This window comes from Typopeltis vanoorti, chromosome 2, assembly GCF_054136105.1.
Source record: "Typopeltis vanoorti isolate ZY-2024b chromosome 2, IOZ_Tvanoo_1.0, whole genome shotgun sequence".
NCBI classification, from domain to species: Eukaryota; Metazoa; Arthropoda; class Arachnida; order Uropygi; family Thelyphonidae; genus Typopeltis; species Typopeltis vanoorti.
In genome coordinates this window covers 179,559,703-179,576,005 of record NC_143550.1, presented here as the reverse complement: position 1 = coordinate 179,576,005, position 16,303 = coordinate 179,559,703, and the positions used below count along the sequence as shown (strand labels likewise).

The 16,303-nt window shown below is 37.4% G+C and overlaps 1 protein-coding gene across 1 annotated transcript in view; it reads right to left on the bottom strand.

Moving 5' to 3' along the window:
* Window positions 1-13,554, bottom strand: part of LOC150109697 (ribosome biogenesis protein SLX9 homolog) — a 93,366-nt gene extending 79,812 nt beyond the window's left edge. The window contains exons 1-2 of the mRNA XM_090409765.1: window positions 13,478-13,554; window positions 1,974-2,101 (exon numbers count right to left, since the gene is read on the bottom strand). Of these exons, the coding sequence (XP_090265891.1) occupies window positions 1,974-2,096 (123 nt within the window). The 5' untranslated portion in view covers window positions 2,097-2,101; window positions 13,478-13,554. The remainder of the gene's footprint in view (window positions 1-1,973; window positions 2,102-13,477) is intronic.
* Window positions 13,555-16,303: the final 2,749 nt, after the last annotated feature.

The window sequence follows — 16,303 nt, the reverse complement described above, 5'->3', positions numbered from 1 at the left end:
TCTTTTTTGTTTCTGTCACCCCTATTATGTCGATCTGGTACTTTTCTAATTCCTCAGCTAGCTCCATTTCTTTGCCATTCAGGCTTTTTACGTTGATAGTACCGATCTTTAACCCTGGTGATTGTTGAACCGGGCGACGCCCCAGCCGGCATGAAATTTTGTCATGTTGCACCATCATTTTTTATTTTGGTTTAACCAATAAGAATACAATTTGATCAGCTAAATCCCAAATTGCCAGCCCATCTTCGTTCATTCATTATCCAAATAGATACCCAACAGGGTGCACCACGAGAAGGTGAGGATTGGACATTGGGTCAGAAGCCCTGGTCGGTTCTCCGCATTCCTTTAAAGGCTATGTGGAGGTCTTCTCTCAGTTATACAGCTTTGACCCTTAAGCACCCCAAAAACATCTAGACTAATCACCTTAAACAACAACATCTAAACTAATCACCCTAAACAACAACATCTAGACTAATCATAATCTCCGAATCGTCTAGATGCAGATCGGAAATTTTATATCTGAAGTCCACAGAATTTTTTATATATGTAGCAGAAATTTTGATATTTTGTAAGTGGGACAGCCTATACAGTTTGCAACCGGTCTTAATGGAATTCCTGGCTTATGTACTTTACTAACATTACATGAGCTAACAGACATTAAACATTACTAACATAACAAGATTCCAGTGTGCAAAAATTCATTTGATCGCCAAGCCTCCGCAGCTGAACCTATCGTATGCTGGACAAAAAGCACTGAATTCGCTAAAAAATAACAAGAACCTAATTATTACGAAAGCTGACAAAGGGAAGCCTGTAGTCATCCAAGACAGAAGAGAATACGAGAGAAAAATATCACTGTTACTCTGCGACTATTTGACTTATAGGCCCCTCACTTCAGATCCTACTGGTAGTCAAATAAAAAAGTTTAATGTCCTTATAGAAAAAATATCGATATGGGATGAAGATTAAAAGAAAACACTAAAGACCTCCTTCGGGCGCCCACTGAGATTATATGGTCTTCCAAAAGTTTTTTTTTTAATAATTATAATTGAATAATTAAATTTAAATAAATAAAAAATAAAATAAATAATAATGATAATTAAATAAATTTAGGAAATTTAACCTTAGCTACTTGGGCAGCACTTTGTGAATATAACAGGTATTGTTTAATTAGCCTTGTACTTGTACTGATGATGCCTGTTATACTCAGGTGAAAATTCTACAAATAAAGAATAATTGACGTGGGTTAATTCTGATAGTTCTATTCCTTTTACAGTGATACATGTTTCTTCTGCTGGAGTGCTTATTTTTGATTCTGCTGAGGTTGAGTTTCTTCTTGTAGTTGACTCTTCACTGTTAATCCTGGTGCTGTGATGTTAATAGCAAGGGCCTTGTTAAGCCAGTCTGATATTTCAACGTGCTCTACCATAATTTTGTTTGTGGTTTAAACAATAGAATACAATTTGGCAAGCTAAGTTTCAAAATGCCAGCTCATCCTTTGTCATTCAGTATCCGGATAGATACGATAAAATAACAGCCACCAAGAAAAGGCAAAGATAAGACAATGGATTAGAAACTATTGTCAGTTCTCTGTATTTTTATAGGCTATTTGAAAGGTCTCTTCCCAGTAATCTAGTATTGGCAATTAACTAATTCCAGGTAAAGATTAAACAGTAAAATTAATTTAGAAGGGGAGAAAAAAAAATCAGACCTTTTACAAAGCTCTAATTTTTTTTTGGGTGTGTTTTTATAAACAGAGATACTGTTTGCACCTAATAGTAGACTATAAAACAGCTGTTAAGTAATGTGAAGTAAAGGTAATGACCAACATATATTACCAAGAAGTAGTAAAATTGAAGCGTACTTAATCATCTTTGCATCTGTACAGGTATCAAAGAAATTTCTCAAATTAAAATAAAGAGTTCACATTTATCAAATGTTCATAATGCAATATTGTAAAATGAAATTATTACCTGTGATTCTGCTAAGCATCTATTCTGCTCTGACTCATTTTCATATTCTGACTTTAAAATATCACTCTGAGACACTTTAGCTACAGTATGATATTTCTTCCTCTGTCTTCTTATTTTTCCCATTTTTTCTAAAATTATAAAAAGGTGATATTACAAACATGACATCAAAAATAAAAACACACATAAATATGTCCACATTTTTCAATACACTACTCATTTAGCAATTAATACCACTTTCAAGATATATACTGTCAGTGGCTTTTAACATGTGATGTACTTTGTTAATGTCAATAGGCTTTTTCTACCACTATGGAAAGTCAAAAATTCAAAATAGTACTGTCTGGTAATGTAATCTTGAACTAATAAAAGACAACAGAGATTTACTCAAAGTGATTCATGACTAACAATGACTGATGATTAATTATGCAGTATTAAGGTTATAATCTAAGGTTAATAACTAAGGAACCGAGAAAGCTGAACAATGGGCTCCCACAGGGCTCAGTATTAGCACCAATTCTTATCCAACTTATCTGATCTACCAACAACTAGATAAAAAAAAAAAAAAAATGCTTATGCTGATGATATAGCCCTTGCCACCCAACACAAGAGCATTGAAATAACTGAAGATATTCCCAGAAATGACCTCAGAACCATTGGGTAATACTTTCATAAATGGAGACTAGCACCAAACCTCAATAAAACTGAGGTTAGCTCTTTTCACCTAAACGCCAAATTGGCAAACAGGAAACTTCAGGTCAGCTTTAACAACACAATGCTGCAGCACCAAGATATAGAACGCTATCTTTCAAAAGACATCTGGAGAATCTCTCTTTAAAGAACAGAACCTGTAATAACATCATACTAAAACTGAGTGGTACTACATGGGGCTCTTCTGCTATTACACTGCAATACTCCACATTGGCCCTAGTCTACTCTGCAGCAGAATACTGTTCACCAGTATGGCTTAAAGAGTCCTCATATCAAGAAAATCGACACTCATAAATGCAGCGATGAGGACAATAACAGGTTGTGTCAAATCCACTCTCCTCAACTGGCTTCCAACTCTGAGCAATATTGTGCCACCGACCTGCACAGACAAGATACTCTAGTAAAAGAGTACAAAAAAATAAACAGCAATCCCCTGATACCAATACATGAAGACCTCCCATATATAAATATGAATCGTCCTAAATCCCAAAGGCCTCCACTAATATACTGGCTAAAGAACTAGTAAATAGCAATTTTAATGTCAATTCGAAATGGCTAGAAACTTGGAAAGAAAAATTGGCACCAGACTTAAACAAGTATATCCTTCTCAACCAAAATCCACACCCCAGTGCAACCATAAACCAAACCATCCAGCACATTGTGGAGGACTGCAGCATAAGAGCCTACCCTGGTGACCGAGAGACTTTTTTGAGGCAGATCCTTCAGCTCTTGATTGGCTATCTGAACCAGACTTAAAATTTTAGTGACTTTTTTTTTTTACCTGATATTTGTATATGTGCATTACTTGTCTCATTTTTATTGTCTGCATAAATATGTATTTATATATTCTTATGTCATGTGTCTTTATTATGCCATATGCTAAATAAATCTAAGGTTAGAGATAAGCATTTTTATTTTTTTTTAAGTTTTTCATTTGAATAACAAACTAAGAATATTTTCATATCTTTTGAGTTTTAACAATGACGAGTGAGGAATGACTTGGTTGTTCAAGTAGACAGAATATTCTTTCCAGTCTACAGGTATGAATCCTGCTGTGGCACTGATGGTGAATATCTTTTGTGGTGATTTTGAACTGATGCATGTTAACGATGTAAGAAAGGATAGCAAAAGTGGTCTGGTGAATGTGGAAGTTGTGATACTGCCTGGAATGAGAGCGTGAAAGAAGTGGCCAATGAAGTGACAGTAAGGAGAGAAATAGCACATTTACATTGCATCATTCACAGAACAAAAGGAGAACTGGAGCAACTGGAGAAACAATTGTGTAGTACAGCAGGTGAGAAAATGAAAAAAAAAAAAAAAAAGTGAATTTGAAAGTATGAAAGTACAAAAAACTGCAAATAGGGTTACAGTATTTCTATAGAGATTGGATGATAAGAGGTATAGTTAATGAGCAAGTGACAAAAGCCTGTTTCCCAGATGCAAAAATCAAGGATTTTAGTGATGCTGTTAGTTTGCTGAAGGGAGAAGTGAAAGATGATTGCTATGGTAGGAACAAATGATTTGAAGGGGGAGAAATATGCAATGAGAGACGATATTAAAGAGTTGTTGCAAGAAGCAACAATGAAGAGCAAGCAAGTAAAAATTGTCTGCTGCATCGGTATGATAGGACAGAATTGAGAAAGAGGGCCATGATTGCTAATGAGTCCATAAGAAGATTGTGCAAGAGGAATGGTGTGCAGTTTATTGATATATGGAGTGAATTCAATGGATGAAAGGACTTATACATGCCTGATGGATTACATTTAAATGAGTTAGATGTTTGGATAAATTGTTGTTTAGTGAGAGTTTGGAAGTGCAAAATCAGGAACACTAGAGATATTAGGTATTGAAAATTTTTCCACCTACCATATATTATCGCATATAATGCGATCCATGTATAATGCAAACTAGAAATTTTGTTTGAAAACTAGCCCTAAAATGCCATGTCCGTGTATAATGCGATCTGTTAATCTTGTTCCATACATTATAAATAATACAATATGAATTAACGAAAGAAATATTTATTTTAAAAAAAAATGTCAAAATGCTTTAAATTCTTCTTCATCTTTTGAGTCATCAAACATTTCATTTATAAATTCATCTGTAGGGATTCCATCATCAGTGTAGCAGTTCTCGTCATCGTCTTCATACTCTCCATTTTGTTGTGCATCATCCTCGCTTTCGTATATGACGTGATCTTCGGATCCATCCACTGAATTACTTATTCCACATTTAAGAAATGAGCGTTGAATCATTTCAGATGGTATCAAATCCCATGCTTCTTTATCCCAGCTGGTGACTAGGGTGATCTCAGGCTTCTGAAAAGTCCCACCCTTTGTCATCTTCACCAAACCAGATGACATCCATTCTCTCCATTTTTCACGTAAGTGATCTTTAAATGGCTTATTCAAGCTGACATCAAGCGGCTGCAAAACGGAAGTTAGACCACCTGGTATGACTGCTAGGTCTGTACGTAGCTCACGTGCTTTCTCTTTGCTTGCCACTGTTAAATGCACCCAGAACATATCCCAGACTAGCATGCTTTGTTGACGTAAGAAGCTACCTGGACATATGTTCCATACTTGATCCAGCCACAATTGTATACCTTCTTCATCCATCCAACCTTTCTGATTGGCACGAACAATTACACCTGGTGGAAATTTCACATGCTTTGGAATTTTCTTCCTTTTAAATATCACTGTTGGCTTTAATTTGGTTCCGTCTGCCATGTATGCTAGAACAACGGTAAAATGCGTTTTTTCATGTCCTGTTGTTTTTATGAAGACACCCTTTTTACCTATTGGTTTCCTGTTCGATTCCCAGGCATATCAAAGTATACGAGCGTCTCATCCATATTGCCAATTTGGGAAAGTTCATATCCGTGACACTTCCATAATTTTATGATAAATTTATGGAAGGACTGCACTTATTCTTCAAGCCGCTTTGGTAACTTCTGCGCAATTTTTGTCCAGTGTCATAATGTTAATGCTATGTGTTCCATAAATCTGTTGCACCACCCAGGCGAAGCAAGAAAAGATGAAATACCTGGTATGTCCTTGAATTTACCATTCTTGAGTTGTAGAGCTCGAAAACGAATTGCATTTCTTGTTACTATAATGCCATCTTGTCGTTGCATCAAAATCCATTCATTTAGCTCTTCTTCGAGTTCTGGAAAGGATGCTACATCTCCATGACGGGCACGTTTTGTTTTGGGGATTTTTCAAGACTGTCTTTTTGCTTATGCCAAAGTCTAATATTACTCTACACCAAATTCTCTCATAGCAACACTGTTATTATGTTCTTCTGCAAATTGCATGACACGCAATTTAAATCCTGCTTCAAAAGATGAATGTTTAGTTTTCTGTTGGCTCATTTTCAGGCTAGGTTTGTTTAACGAATAATATTTAATAATAACGAATAATTTTGTGGTTAAACCGATATACCTAACTGTCCTATATCTATCTCACTGTGCTCTATCATTTGGCAACGGAGCGCACATCGTACCTGCGCATAAAGCCAGTAATGTAAGTAGCTTTATGCGCAGATACGATGCGCGCTTGGTCACCGAATGCGAGTGGGTCAAGTAGATTTGGTTGCATAGGCATTAGGTAGTATATATTGTGTGTGCAAGTCTAATAAGATGTTATATGTTTTAGGATCTGCATATAATGCGAACCCCTAACTTTAAGTAGTATTTTTTACCATAAATTTTTCATTATACGCGATAATATACGGTTATATTATAAAAAAGATGCCAAGAAATTATATTCTTGGTTTCATCCTTTATCCAAGTGTAAGAAAACAAATTTGCGCATGGAGTAACTTTATGACCGAGCAACTCGTTTATAGAGGATAATGACTTCACATCAATTGCCTATTATCCCATAATGCAGAACACATATCCTTACAGATATGTATAATGCTATGCATTATGGGAAGAGCGACTATCCATACCGTTTCGACCTTTATTGAGGTCTCATCAGTGGAAGCCAGACCCAGAAGTAATACCAAGGTTGAAGGTTGTTACTTCACCCTTCATGTGTGTGTGTGTGTGTGCGCGCGCTCCTCAGTACATTCCTCTTTAATGTTTTCCAACACATTGCTGTTACTGCTAGTTTCATTTAGCATTCTTTCAAAGTTATCTTTATCTTCAATTTTCATGAGAGCAGTAGGTAATGAAGCATGTGGTTCAAGAAATAAAAAGGCATTAGTGAGTTTATTTAATTTAAGGTTTATTTCATGAGAATACGGATTTTTCTCCTGAAAAAAAGTAAAACAGCCAGAGAGGCACATACACGGTTATCAGACAAAAATACCTTTAATAGATGAAAATGGAGGAGGACCTGGATGGAGATGTCAACTAATAATAATAAAAATGTCTACATTGGTAATGAATACTAGAAGCTACTTTACAATAAAAAGGTAAGAATGAGTCTTACCTTTTTACTGTAAAAGAATTATTTCCTTACAGGGGAAATAATAAGGAAGAAGAGGGATTTTTCAAATCATTGGAAAGGGCAGCTGATATAAGAGAATGAGGAAAGATTGCTTCTTATTGAAACCTAAACAGCAAAGTCAATCAATCACAGACATACAGGTAGGCTTTATGAAACTTTCTAGAAAAGGGAAGGGCTAATAATAGTGGTAAATAAAGTGCAAAAATTCACATGGGAGTCACATGGAATCACAATTCAAGCAATATCTTAATATTTGTGTTACTACTGATAGAGCAGATTAATCCAAGAATTTAGAAGGAATTTGAAACATGAAGTGACCAACTCCTAGCTCTGAGATGAGCAGAGTTAAGACTGAGTACTTAAAAAGGTTCAAATCCCAAATTTAAACCAAGGTCTTTCCAAATGAAGGACAGATATTGCACTATCCTTGTGACTGATATATAGGCATTCCTCCTTTCTCAGTAGTGAATGTATTACACATTTTAGCTATTCAGATGATTTTTAGTAAAATAAGAAAATTAAATATAGAAACAGATAAATTAAGGCTAGTACAGGAAGAAGCTTAGAACAAAAAAAGCTAATGGTAAATCTCTTTCACAGAGATGTTCTCAATTATCTTTGCACCTCCTTTTGTGAAAGGCAGTAATCTCTCAAGCATAGACATTAGCATGCCCAGCACCACTTCAAAATTTTCTAGAACTTTATGGTTTACTTCTTTAATGGAGATTTATCATTCTGCTATAGTACAATAAAATCACAGTACAAAAGTACTAGGATTTTCACTCTGTATTAAAGTAATATGGGATTACTTCCCAATAATATCACACTCATGTTGGGGAGTCTCAGAACAATGAAATTATTTTGTTCAGATCAGAAATAACACTTAACATATTAAGACATTTTAACAATAATTCAAAAATTATTTTTGAATCCTTATGCTCAATGAACAAAATCAAAATACAAACAGAATCCATTTGTTAATTTATTTTTATGATTTCAAGCTATGTTGGTGTAAGATTATACATGCTTGTTGAGGTAACAAATTAGAAAAACGTATATCGAGAAATTTTAAAAACAAATTATTCTTCCAGATTTTACTTTTTCACTTTAACATGAAATGGACAGAACTAAGTTTGGTGATGTTATGTAACAGATGTAAGTGAAGAAAAATCCAAAGCCCTAGAAAAATAAATAAACAAAACATATGATGTAACAGCATTCATCATTATTATTATTATTATTATTCAGGCCTCCAAGGAGTCAAAAGACTCATCGAGGGAGGTCCTTTCTAAGACAGTCTATCAAGACTCATCGAGGGGAAGTCCCCCCCCCCCCCTGAGAAACACAAAGTCTATCATACCACTCTTTAAACTCACTGACCGTTCTCGCTCCCACCACTCCATCAGGCAATGCATTCCACGGCTCAACCACCCTCCACACAAAGAAACCACTCCTTACCCTCTTGCTCACAGTTTCCTTTCGTAACTTCCAGGGATGGCCTCTTGTCATCACTCCTTCCCGCTGTTCAACCAAGCGAAAGAACTCCCCAGTGTCAACCCTGTAACCACCTCTCAACAGTTTAAAAGTCTCAATCATATCACCTCTCCTTCTTCTATTCACCAAACTCTGCAGTCCACATTCTCTCCGCTGATCCTCATAACTATCCTTGTACAGTCCTGAAACCATCTTTGTATCCTTTCGACAGTTAATTTATCCCCTTCAAATCCTGGGGATCAAATCTGAGAACAATAGTCCAAGTGTGGTCTGATCAGAGACTTATACAATGGAATGATAACCCTTCTATCTCTGCAGGTCAGTGTCCTTCTCATAATTGCAGCAATCCTCCGTGTTACCTTCACCACCTTTGCAATATGTCCCCTAAATTTCAGGTTTCTATCACTCATCAATCCCAGATCTCTTGTCTCCCCTACTTCCTCCAGTATAACTCCTCCCATAGAGTATGCAGCATCCCATCGATGTTTCCCAAACCTCAAGACCTTACATTTTGCTGCCTTAAACTGACTGATACCCCAATTCATTTGCCCATCTATCTAGCTTATTCAAATCCTCTTGCAGGGCTACCACATCTGCACTATTACTAATAATCCTTCCCAGCTTCGCATCATTCGCAAACAACTGAATATCCCCCTGCAATCCACTGGCTATGTCATTGATATAAAGGTTAAACAATATAGGTCCTAGTACTGAGCCCTGTGGGACCCCACTTGTAACCCTCTACCTCCTGGAAACTGCTCCACCATACACAACTCTCTGATACCTATCAGACAGCCAATCCTGAATCCAGTTGACCAATCTGACATCCAGACCCATGTGCTGCAACTTAAATATCAGCTTATCATGTGGGACCCTGTCAAATGCCTTCACAAGTCTAAGAAAATTGCAGTATATGCCTTTCCCTCATCTAATGTTCTTGTAACTTTATTATAAAAGGCTAGCATATTGCTAAAACAAGAGCACCCTTTCACAAATCCATGTTGATTCTCACAGATAACATTACCCTCATCTGCCCAATGCTGTATACGGTCCCTCACTACTTTCTCCAAGATCTTAACTACTGATGACACACGGACTGGCCTATAATTAGACACTTCCAGTCTGTTACCACCCTTATGCAATGGCACTATCTTACCTTCCTTCCATTCCCTGGGCACCTTTGCCAAGGCCTGACTTTCATTGAGAAGCCATGTTAAAGGCACTGTCAATTCCCTAGCACATTCTCTCAAAACTCGTGGTGAAATACCATCCAGTCCCACAGCTTTACTGACATCCAGAGTACTCAGTATCTGAAACACACTCTCCTCCTGTGCCTCCAGACCTCGAACCAGTCCTATCCCTCTAGCATTAAAACTGACTCCTCTAGGATGAAATACTCCAATATGAACAATTCCACTATATCCTCTGCATCAGTCACTCTATTCCCATTTTTATTCCACAATATCATTCTTCCACAGTCATTTCTCCTCCTACTGGCCACATAGCTAAAAAATTCCGTAGGATTTTCTTTGGATCTTAGGGCCAATCTCCTCTCATATTCCAGTTTCGCTTTCCTTACCACACTAGTCACTCTTCTGGCCTGTGTCTTATATTCTTCATGCATCTTCTCTTCACCTGTCTCCTTATATCTCTTTAGCCTCTTTTTCGCATGCAATTCCTGTTTAATATTGTTTGTCATCCACTTTACTCCAAATTGCGTCCTCTTCTTCACTCGTGGTATACAACTTACCATTGCTGATAACAAATATTCTTTCACAATTTCCCACGCACTAGTGATATCCCGGCCTTCCAATTCCTCCCTCCATGAAACTTCCCGAAGTTGACGTCTAAGACTATTATAATCACCTGCCTTATAATTCCACATAAGTTCCCGTCTCTTTGATACTCCTGCATGTCTATTCATTTTCCAAGTCAACACCATATGGTCACTCTCCCCAACTGGTGGGAGAGATGTCAACTCAGTTATTATCAACTCTTCTGATGCTATAACCAAATCCAAAACTTTTGAACCTCTTGTTCCCTCTGTTACATGTTGCCTAAGACATTTGTCCCTCAAGAATTGTAGAAATTCCATTCCCCTATTGCTACACGCATCTTCCTCTCTCCAATTTATACTACTGAAGTTAAAATCTCCCATAACAATCATTCTTCTTGCACTTGCCAAACTTAACTGTCTAAACATCTCCTGGTCCCCATCCTCTGTGCTCCTGGGTCTGTAGCAACACCCCACTAAATATCCTGTCTTGCCTACCTCTACCTCACACACCATACGCTCTCAAAATCATTTGTCTCACTTCCTTCCAAATTCTCCACTCTTAGAGGACATAGGTCATCACTTATCATAAGCAGTACCCCACCACCACGCTTTCCCCTCCTATCCTGACGAAAAATGCTATACCCAGCGACTTCTATTCCTGTTGTTATATCCCCTTCTGTCAACCACGTCTCAGTGATCGCAATAATTTTTGGCCATGCTGATGCTATCTGCGCCACCAATTCCTCTCCCTTATTCCGGATACTCCCGGCATTAGTATAAAGCATATAAATGCCATTGTTTCTATACCCAGCATTATCCCTTCTAGACTCTACTGGGCTCAGTGTTACCTGACATTGTCTCCCTTCTCCCAAGTATCCATTCCCACAAGGGGCCACCCCTGCTATCATCCTCCCTGGGACACACTGACTCGTTCAGAACAGCAATCTCTCCAGATGCCTACGTCCTTCCTCATTCAAATGTAAATGGTCTCTCGCATACAATTCCTCTCTTTCCTCAAACTCACTCCAAGCATCCACATATACCAGTCCTCTCTTGTCACACATTCTCGCTATTATGCCATTCAATATCACCGCTCTTCTGCTCAGCTCATCATTATCATACCTAGGCAACACGCACACTATTTTTCCTCTCTCTGTCTTCTTCTGTACAGTCTCAAGCAAAAATCTCATATCTCTCGCTGCCCGACTTACATTACCACTCAAGTCATTCGTTCCTACCATCACAATCATCTCATCCACCCTTTCACCTCTCTTAATTGCCATAGCCACCCTTTCTATTGTTCCTCCTGGCAAACACTCCTCATGCATCCTATCTTGAACACCATGGATCATTGCGTCGCCATACATTATACAATGAATCTACATGTGAATACCCTTGATAGACCTAGTGTGATGAGTCTTTTGACTCATCACACTAGGTCCATACCTAACTGCTACAATATTTATCACACCACTTTAAATCCATGCTGAACCCTATCTGACAATGCTTTCACTCACTAGTATTCTCCATGCAAAAGTAAAATAAATTAACCACTCCCTTTCTTACCATATCCTTATATAATTTTCAGGAAAGGAATGGTCCCCCTGTTCATTTTCCACCAAGCTTTACAGACCACACAGACCACATTAACACCAGACCTCCAAAGACTCACCACAGGAGGCAAACACTGTTACACACACAGTCCTTCAAACTGTACCTTAAATTCATTCAACGTATCTGCATTCATCATAATGTCAGGAAATGCATTCCACTCACCAACCATTCTCCATGAAAGAACCTGCTAGTTATGCCCCCCTCCCTTTTTTTTTTGTTTATATCTAATCCACACACAAAAGGCCACGAAACGTATAGCACATTAGTACCATATGTGGGCAAGAGGAATAGAAAAAGGAGGAATCTGAAATGACTTTTAATGGGATTATATTGATCAAGTGCATATAATAAACAACTATGTTATACCAACTAGTTTCACACTAAGGCTGTTGGCATCTTCAGGGTACATAACTGATGTAAGGCACTAAAAAGTAAAAAACTGATATAATCAATATAATATATTCAGAACTTTCTGATACCTATCTGACAACTAGTCACTGATTCAACTCACTAGTCTGTTATCCAATTCCATCCATTTCAATTTATTGAACAGCTTGTCGTGTGGCAGTCTATCAAAAGCTTTTGAAAAATCTAAGTATACCACTATATTATATGTATCTCCATTGTCCAAGACATTTGTCACCACTTTATGGTATATAAGTTTAGTAAAACATGATCTCCCTTTAACAAATCGATGCTGACAACCACAGAGAATACTGCCGTTATCAGCTAATTTCTGTATAGCACTCACTAATCTCTGTGGTACCTTCACAACTCGAGATACACAGATTGGCCTATAATTTATAGCAACAGCCTTATCACCACCTTTATGTGGTGTTACCATCTTTCCACTCTCTTGGAACCTTCGTGCTATTGTAAGGTTTATTAAACAGGCATTTGTCACCACTTTATGGTATATAAGTTTAGTAAAACATGATCTCCCTTTAACAAATCGATGCTGACAACCACAGAGAATACTGCCGTTATCAGCCAATTTCTGTATCCTAGCACTCACTAATCTCTGTGGTACCTTCACAACTCGAGATACACAGATTGGCCTATAATTTATAGCAACAGCCTTATCACCACCTTTATGTGGTGTTACCATCTTTCCACTCTCTTGGAACCTCGGTGCTATTGTAAGCTTTATTAAACAGGCATGCTCATGTTACTGCCAATTCCCTGGAACATTCCCTTAAGACATGTGATGACATGTCATCAAATTCTATTGCCTTATTGACATCAAGCTTTATTTATTTCCTAGTATACCTCCTACTTACAATTAAGCCATCCTCTCCTATGTCCTCTACACTTGAGTTTTTCATGAATTCACCCTGATGAGGATGAAAATACCATTATAAACTGTTCACTGAAGATCTCAATGAGGTCTTCTGCAGCAGTTACCATTCTATCATTAACATCATCTTACCATAATCATTCTTCCTTCTACTTACCACATATGAAATTCTCTAGGGGGTTTTCTTGGCCTGAATTGCTAATTTCTGCTTGAGCTATAATTTTACAGTCTTGCAAATAGATGAATCATCCTAAGAACAAGGTGAAATTCAGTCAAGAACAAAGCAATATAAAATAAAATATATAAAATCAGACTACTTTTAAACTAGCACCCTGCACCCAAGAGACATGGGTGCAGGTGCTGGTTTAAGGATTCAAGGATACACATCTAGGATGTTATTTAAGACAGGATCTGAATTTGGAGGCTGAAGAAATATCAGCAAATTGACTAGAAGTTGGACTAAAAAAAAAAAGTTGAGAACCTATATTTTGAGGCTGTGAAAGTATCAGAATCTAACAATACATCTCACAAGTGAACCTGGAACTGCAGCCAAACTGAGAGTTTTATGTTGGGACCAGTATTCCCCAATTCCTCCCATAAAACAATCAACCAACCCAGTATGAATGCACTGGCCACTAGGATTCACAGTAATGAAGAAACATAGTGTTATTATTATTCAGGACCTTCATGGAGTCTAGAGTGATCATAGGAGGCACATCCTAGACAAAGTCTAGTCTAATCACACAACTTCTTAACATCATTCACTGTTTGTACTCTCACTACTCTATCATGCAATGCATTCTTCCACAGTCCAACTATCCTACGTGCAAAAATACCTACCAAATAAAAGAACTCCGCAGTATCAAACCCTATAACTACCTCTCAACTGTTAAAATGTCTCAAATCATATTGCATCTCCTTCTACCTCACTTTGCAGTCCACATGCCATCAGCCTATTCTCATAACTAACATTGTACAGTCCTGATATCATTTCTGTTATCTGCCTCTCTACTCTTTCCAAAGTTAATTTATCCTCATCAAATCCTAGTGTCCAAACCTGAGCACAATAATCCAGATGTTGTCTGATCAGGTCTTTATACAATGGAATTACCACTCTTCTCTCTCTGTTGGTCAGTGTCCTTCTCAGTATTGCTTTCACCATCTCTGCAATGTCCCCTAAACTTCAAGTTTCTATCAATCATCACCACAATGTCCCTTGCCTCCTCCACTTTCTCTAGTACAATTCCACCATCAGAGTAAGCAACCTCCCATCCACTAATCTGAAACTTCAAAACCTTACATTTAGTTCAATTAAACTGGCAATCACTTTCCCATCCATCCATGCTTATTCAAATCCTCCTGAAGAGCTACCACATCTGTACTATTACTAATAACCCTCCGCAACTTCGCATCATCAGCAAACAACTGATAAGTGGCTTGGATAGGACTGGTTATAGACCTAAAACTGAACTGTGTTTATTTATAAACTCCAGAAATATCAGAAATAAGGGAAATTAAATGGTTTCTCTGATTGAGTTTATTCACCCCACAATTGTTGGAATAAGTGAAACATGGTTGAATGAAGATGATATCCTAATGGGAATAATAGAAATGGAAGGGTGCACTGTTTTTTGCAAGGATAGAAAGGAAAAGAACGGAGAGGATGTGTTGCTGAATTATGTCCACATAAGGTAGACATAAAGAGGGAAATAGTGGCATGAGGTGGAGGTTGATAGGAAGACATTTAGAGTTGGATGTTGCTATAGGCCAGGAAATGTGAAGGGTGGTGATGAAAAAATGTATAAACAACTTAGGTTAGTGAACAAAGGAAGGGTGATTATTACAGGTGATTTTAATTATGGTGGTACAGACTGAAGATAGCATTTGAGAATATGAAAAATGAATTTCTTGAAAGACAACTACCTCAGGCAGCATGTAAAGGACAGAGTTTTGGATCTCATCATTTTATCAGAGAACGTAATTGTGAGTGGGGTTTTGCACTTTCCTCCAGTTGATGAGAGTGATCACCTGGGTTGTTGATAGCCATATGCAGATTTCCGTGATGAAAGGATATGAGTGGAAGTACAAAGCTGGCGATTATGACAAGCTTAGGAGACAGCTCAGAGTTATTGCATGGAATGAGGAATTTGAGTGATAAGGAAGTAAATGCTGCATGGGAAATGACAAAGTAATACATAACAGCATCAATGTGTCAATGTATTCTGAAGGTCAAAAGACTGAATAAGATAGGTGTAAAATGGATGAATGAGGGATTTAAGCATGAAATCTGGAAGAAGGCACTTTGGAGGCAGTACAAGATGAATAATGGTAATAATCAATTACATGATGAGTATAAAGAACAAGCCAGGAGATGACCCAATAAGGATAACAAAAGCACAGTATGAGCAGAAATTAACAAATCAGGCAAAGAAAAAACCTTAAGAGTTTTTTTTTTTTTTTTTTTTTTTTTAGATATGTGGCAAGTAGAAGGAAGAATGTTATGGTAAGATGATGTTAACGGAAGAAAATGGTGGAATGGTAACTGCTACAGAAGACATTGTTTAGGTATTCGGTGATCAATTTATAAAGGTGCTTCATTCTTCAGGGTGAAATCATGAAAAACTCAAGTGTAGAGAGAATAGGAGAGGATGGCTTAATTGTGAGTCGGAGGTACATGAGGAAATAAATAAGCTTAATGTCAATAAGGCAATAGGATTTGATGGATATCAAGTATCTTAAAAGGGAATTGGCAGTAACATTAGCATGCCTGTGTATTAACTCTTACAACAGCACAGGTTCCAAGAGAGTGGAAAGAAGATAAAATTGTTTCACTGCATAAAAGTGGATGATAAGGCTGTGGCTACAAATAGGCCAATCTGTATATCTTGAGTTGTGAAGGTACTACAGAGATTAGTAAGCACCAGGATACAGAAATAGGTTGAAAACAGCAATATTCTCTGTGATTGTCAGCATGGATTTGTTA